The sequence below is a fragment of the Cricetulus griseus genome, unplaced genomic scaffold (genome assembly GCF_003668045.3).
Source record: "Cricetulus griseus strain 17A/GY unplaced genomic scaffold, alternate assembly CriGri-PICRH-1.0 unplaced_scaffold_20, whole genome shotgun sequence".
In the NCBI taxonomy this organism is placed as follows: Eukaryota; Metazoa; Chordata; class Mammalia; order Rodentia; family Cricetidae; genus Cricetulus; species Cricetulus griseus.
This window is the reverse complement of record NW_023276920.1, coordinates 294192-301102: the sequence shown is the minus strand read 5'-3', so window position 1 is coordinate 301102 and position 6911 is coordinate 294192. Positions and strand designations below refer to the sequence as shown.

Below are 6911 nucleotides of genomic sequence, written 5' to 3'. Positions count from 1 at the left end.
TGACTTGGTTGTTCTCTTTATAGAAAATTATAGTAATTCAGTCTGTGTGTACTGTAGGCATACATAAAGTTGGGTAGAAGAATGGGATATCCTAAAGAGAGAGAAAACACATTATACCCATACCCAATTTCTGTTGTTGATTTTTTTGAGGGGGGTTGTTTTTTTTTTTTTTTTGCTGTTTGGGACAAGGATTCTCTGTGCAGCCTTGGCTGTCATGCAAGTCTTTCAGTATGTCAGGCTGTCCTTGAACTCACAGAGATCCTCCTGTGTCCAACTCTCTAGTGCTGGGATTAAAGGCGTGCACCATTACCACCATGGTTTGTGTTGTTTTAAAAACTACGTTCTAGAATATGAATTCTTCATTAATACACTTATGGGAGCATGTTTAAGGCACCCTTTTACAATCTACATGTCATAATTGTTTGTTTTTCAAGATAGGGATTCTCTGTGTAGTTTGGAGACCAGTCTGGCCTGAACTCAAAGAGATCAATCTGCCTGCCTCTGCCTCTGCCTTCCAGAGTGCTTGGACTAAAGTCCAGTGCCAGTATAGACAAATCTATATTCAACTTCTTGCTGTGGGTTTAAATATCATGTGAATGTTATTGGATATTATTTGATTGTTTTAGCAGACCAGAGGACATTGAGATATTAGGATTCTGTGTGAAGTGCTACAGTGCTGTGAGAATCAACACTCACCACTGGAATTTGAAGACACAGCACAGTATTATGGTTTGACAGTCTTCCCTTTCTTGTGACACATGTGCTGTAACTTTTCTGAGAAAACCAGGAATCTTTTCAACTGCCAATTCTTTCAGTAATATTTCTCTGACCTTGAAAAACTGGAAGTTAGAAACTAATTTACTGTATTTAGGCAATGCGTTGTGAAATATTCACAAAAGTTCTCACTGTTCTATGAGTGCAAGCTTTGGATAAATCACAGACACCCCACAGCGAATGGGTGTTTCCTCTGTTAGAGCAAAAAAAGGACTTGGAAAAAGGAAAATATTTAGGGTACAGATAGGACTTTTAAGGCTTTTTAAGAGAACAAATAACTCAATGAGTTTTGATAAAAAGATATACTGTAACAGCAGAGAAACAGTTTCAGTAAGTGATGCATGAAGACGAGCATCTGGAGGAGCCCAGACTCTCACTTCTGCTTCCATGAAGGTTTATGTTATGAGTTGTATCACTGTGGGAGGATACTCATTATACTGTAGACATAAATAAATTCCAGTATCTTCAGACTCCAGGTTGTTGATGGTTAGAGAATAATCTGTGTCAGACCCACTGCCACTGAACCTTGATGGGACCCCATCTGCCAAATTGGATCCTTTATAGATAAGGCTCTTAGGAGCTTTCCCCGGTTTCTGTTGGAGCCATCCTAACCAACTATTAATGCCGTGACTTGCCCTGCAAGTGATGGTGACTCTATCTCCCAGAGATGCAGAGAGAGAAGATGGAGACTGGGTCATCTGAATATCACATCTGGCACCTAGGAGTGGAGACACAATAAATATCCACATAGTTAAGCATAATAGAGGGCCTCCCCAATATGCCAGTTAACAACAATCACTGTATAACAGTGAAATTTCCATTTAGTTGACTTTTTACCTGGAAGCCAGAGCAACAGGAGCCAAAGGAGCTCAGCGGGGTCTTTCATATCCATGCTGAGTCCTGACTGCAATGACAACTGCACAGGGAGTGGCTGGTATATGAAGAAGTCCTCAATGTCTGCAGCGACTGCATGCAAATCATTGGGATCCAGTTAGTTCTGGGCACAGCTGTAAGGCTTATCTCAGTCAATAACTGAACACAAACCCAGGGTACCCAAGGGAAGACCACATATATAAACCTAAAGATGACACTTTTTTCTAGATATAAAATTGTATGTGACATTTCTAATGTATATAGGATATATTTTGAATAATAAATTTCAAAGAAATACAAATATCCTGGTGTAAGGGAATATAAAACAGAAAAGGGAATATTATTCTTCAACTTATTCAAATAATTCTGATTTGTTCTTTTCTCCTGAGAAGAATTTGTGAGTTTGTAAAACTCATTTCTATAAATTTAAAGGAGAATTTATCAGGAACACTTTTATGTATTAAAAATAAGATTTAAAGCTTTACCTATGTTTACTATTGCACAAACACAGGAATTACATAGTAGGTACTCAAATAACACCTTGATTCCCCCCAAAATGTGTGTCACTTGCAATACTGATTCCATATGAAAAAGGAGATATTTCACACTAACTGACTGGGTTGCACATTTTTCTCCATTTGGGATCTTCCATATTTTCTCTTTTCTAACATTTGTTACTATTTTTCACACTGGGAGACCATTCTTCATAGAGGCATACTTTCTCAGCCTAGACACATGGGAGAGGACCTAGGCCCTCTCCCAAATGACAAGACAGACTTTAATGATCCCCATGGAAGGCTCTACCTGTTCTATGAATCAGAAGAGGGATTGGATGGGGTCTTTGTATGTCATGGGAGGATGGGAGGGAGAGGGACCTGGGACTGATATATGAAATAAGATTGTTTATAGTTTGAATTAAATTAACAAATAATTAAAAAGTAAAGAGTTGTTTATGAGTTTAAACACCAGTACAAAATCTAGGGTTCAAAAGCTAGGTCAGAATATCCATAATATTTCGAATGGATTATCTATTGACTTAGTCTCTTTGTGAATTGGTTTATGGTAGAGAGAGTTTAATCTATAAGAAACAATTCAATTGTCTAAGTAATACACATAATGTATAACATATTTTCATAAATAAAATATTTTCTATTAACTGAGGAGACACTTGCATCATGGGGATATTCTGCCACTTACAATACTTTCTTTAAAGTTTCATCTAATGTAAATGATCCCACCCTTTTCTGTTTTATATACAGTGTCAGAATAGTGGATCACATTCCCAGTGACTTGGCAAAACTAAAACAGAGGTCTAATCTTTCTAAGACCATACAGATCTTGGAAAGTCTCATAATGTATGCATCTTCCTTTTATCTTCTGTAGTCCTTTTCTGACTAACTGTTCTTGTTAACTGAAATATATCAACCCAGAGCATAATTGTGGTGCTTAAAAGAAAACCCTGAGAAAGACTCAGCACTACAATGGGATCATAATAGCAAGCTAATGAAGATTTTCTAATGGCTTAAAACTATTTACCAGCAATCTTCTCTCTTGAATTTGAATATCCCAAAGGGTAGGCAGCTCACAACCACCTGCAGTTCCAGCTGCAGGAGATCCAGTGTTGTCTTCTGACATTTGTGGGTACTTGAACATGTGCTCATGAACACACAGAGACATATGTGAACCTAAATTGAAAGATAATATATTGGAAATTAATTCACTTTAAAGAATGGTGTATTCTCCAATTGATTCTCCTTAAATTCTTCATTAAAAAATCAATTGACAGTTTACTCCTAGCCTACCTAATCTACTCCATTGGTCTACCTCTTTTATACAAGTATAATACTATTTTACTAGTTACAGCTTTGAGGGTTTTTAAATATAAGGTACACCAGGTCTCTTGGCTTGTTATTTTTTTCTAACTTTTTAAATTTGAATTAGAAACAGGATTGTTTTACATGACAATGCTAGTTCCCTTCTCCCACCCGTCCTCTGCTACCAACCCCCCCACTAAAACCTTATCTGTCACATATCTTTTCTGCTCCCCCTGGATGGTGAGGCCTTCCATAGGGTGTCATTAGTGTCTATTGTATCCTTTGGGATAGGGCCTAGGCCCACCCCCGTGTGTCTTGGCTCAGGGAGTATTCCTCTTTATGGAATGGGCTCCCAAAATCCATACCTATGCTAGGGATAAATACTGAACTTCTACAGGAGGTCCCATAGATTTCTGAGGTTTCCTCACAGAAACCCATGTTCTTGGGGTCAGGATCAGTCCCATGCTGGCATTCCAGCTGTCAGACTGGGGATCAAGAGTTCCTGGATGTTCAGGTCAGCTGTTTCTGTGGGTTTCACCAGCCTGGTCTGGACCTCTGTGCTCTTCACTGATCCTTCTCTACATCTGGGTTCCAGTTCAGTTCCATGATAAGTTATGGCTGTCTGCTTCTACTTCCACCAGCTGCTGGATGAAGGTTATAGGATGGTTATGCTCAAAATTTTGGACAAGCGCAGTATTCTGTGATTGTGTATGATTTTAGATTGTCTTTACGATTCTCACGAATACTGTCTTTGCTATTTTGATAGAAATTACATTGAATTTACAAATGGCTAAGGATAGTACATTCATTTTTGACAGGATTGATTCCTCCAATCTGTGAACACAAAATGTGTTTCCTCTATATTTATGCTTTAGAATTTTTCATGAGAGTTTTTCACTTCTAGGCACATGTTGGTTGATTTGTCAACTTACCACAAGCTGGGCTCATCCAGGAGAGAATAACCAAAGGCAAAGATTATATTGGCCTAAGAGCAGGTCACTGGGATATTTTTCTTTTTTATTTAAATTAGAACAAGCTTCTTTTACATGTTAATCTCTGTTCCCTCTCTATCACCTCATCCCCTGTCTCCCACTAACCCCCTATCCCTAACCCTTTCTGCTCATCAGAGAAGGTGAGGCCTTTCATGGGGGATCTTCAAAGTCTGTAATATCATTTGGAGCAGGACATAGACCCTCTCCCAGTGTATCTAGGTTGAGAGAGTATCCCTCTATGTAGAGAGGGATCCCAAAGTTTACTTGGGTACCATGGGTAAATAGTGATCCACTACCAGTGGTCCCATAGATTGTGCAGAACTCCAAACTGACTTCCCCCTTCAGGGGTCTTGAAAAGTCTTATGCTGGTTTTTCAGGTATCTGTCTGGGGTCCATACTCAACCACTTGTTCTGGTCAACTGTTTCTGTGGGTTTTTCCCACCTTGTCTTGACCCCTTTGCTCATTATTCCTCCCTCTCTGAAACTAGATTTCAGAGTTCATCTCAGTGTTTAGTTGTGGCACCTGACAGTAGAAAAACAAGCAAACATAAAATGACATAATTATCAATTTTAGTAAGAATCCTCTGATTAGTAAAGAAATATAGGATACACTGTGCTAAACAAATTTTCTGACCTGTTCAATATATTGACAGCCACGGTAGTAAAATTACCAGGGCCATGCTGTGTCCTGACTAGGACTGACACCCTCAGGGACTGTGAGGAGTCACCTATGAATCAGTTAATGGGGATTTGTTCTGGTCTCATGCAAATCAGCAAAACATTTCTGACCTATGGACAGTTGTAGGATATGATCAGCTCAGTAACACATGAAGTCTCAGTCTACAGGAATCTTTAACCAGTCCTGGGAGACACACACTTCCTACTGAGAAAGCATTCCCCACTAGGGACTATAGGATGTACTTAGTCTAGTTTCATTTAAATGGAGTGACCCACACTTCCTACTGAGAAAGCATTCCCCACTAGGTGCTATTAAAACTTAGACTTTTTTCATTTAAATTTTGATAAAATGCTTGGATAAAAATTATACTTTTCATTTTAAATTTGAAAACAAGATGGACAAATGGAGATTTAATTCTTTAGAAACTGCAAGAAATATAATTTGAGGTGAAAGTGTTTTTTTTTCCCCTTAGGGATTTTGTGTGTTAAATCATCATGATGAGCAATGGCCAGAAACATATTTTTGACTGAAATTTAGAAGCATAGAAGTGAACAAAGGGAAGTCAGTATATGTGCATACACTTATACCTGTATTTTAAAATAAGGACATGAAAAATACCCTTTCAAAAACATAGTTTAATGATCTACAGGGAAGAGACTAGATACTGTCTGTTGACACTAAAGTGTCACCATAGAATGAGAGTTGTCCTGTATTTCTCAAAATATTTATTCACTCAGCCAATTTAAAGAACTTACTTGTTCTATGCCTTTTGAAAATCTCTGACATATCTGTTCCTCTAAGACACTAAATATTCCCTTTGTTAGTGTCTCCTACAATCTTTGATGACCATTCATAATCTTTCTTATTCAAAGTCTTCCCTGTTAAAGGCAGAGATTATACAGAGTGAGTCAATCCTTGAAATCACTCTCATCCACAATCCCACAAATTATTTCCACAGAGCTTTTCTAGTGTGTTTTATGCTTGTTGGTCACACATATATTAGATTTGATTTTCTCTTAGACTGTACAGTTTTGATGAATGGAAATAATAATAGGATGTTTTACATTACTCAGACTCATAGGATATTCAGTCACAGTGTTTCAGAGACAATTACCTTCACTTCAGAGCAGATTGAAAGTAGACTGGTAGCCTTTGGAGACAATATATGGTTGCCCATAGAGGCAAATAGACAAGGACATTTTCCGAGGGGCTGTTTTTTGCTGATTCAATGTTAGAATTTGCAGCAACTTTAGTCTGCATGTACACCACACCCTCAAGGTTCATCCAATATTTTTACTGTCTGGGAACCCTCCACAACTTAGAGATATGTGCAAGCCCATTGCTGCTCAATGGCTAGTCATTGTGATATTCCTACCCTAAGAGAAACTATGTGACTTTTATTTGGTTTTGAGAATGGGCTCACTCTTAAATATGTAACTTATAAAGGTCCTGAGATAGTTTGTGTGAGAAGAGGATGCACACCAGAGTGGTGAGGCAGAGACTGAAGGAGCAGTGATGAAAAAGGCAGCAGTGGGGCCCAGAGGAAGGAGAGAGCAAGGCAGACTTTTCAGACAGGATATTTTCAAGATGAAGTAAAGAGAAATTCACTATCAGGAAGTGTTTAACTTGTATAAACTTATATATCTACATGGCCCTCTTCAGCCTACTCTCCTGAATGCTTTAAGTAAAGTCATAATTAAGGATAAGATCTAGCACTATTCAGATATTGATAAAAGTACTGTAAATATTCTGGCAAGATGAATGATCATGAGCATGAAA

At 38.2% G+C, this 6911-nt stretch overlaps 1 gene segment (V, D, J or C); it reads right to left on the bottom strand.

Moving 5' to 3' along the window:
- Positions 1-1169: 1169 nt before the first annotated feature.
- Positions 1170-1666, bottom strand: LOC113838271. The segment is given in 2 exon segments: positions 1170-1492; positions 1612-1666. Coding segments are annotated over 2 exon segments (378 nt in total).
- Positions 1667-6911: the final 5245 nt, after the last annotated feature.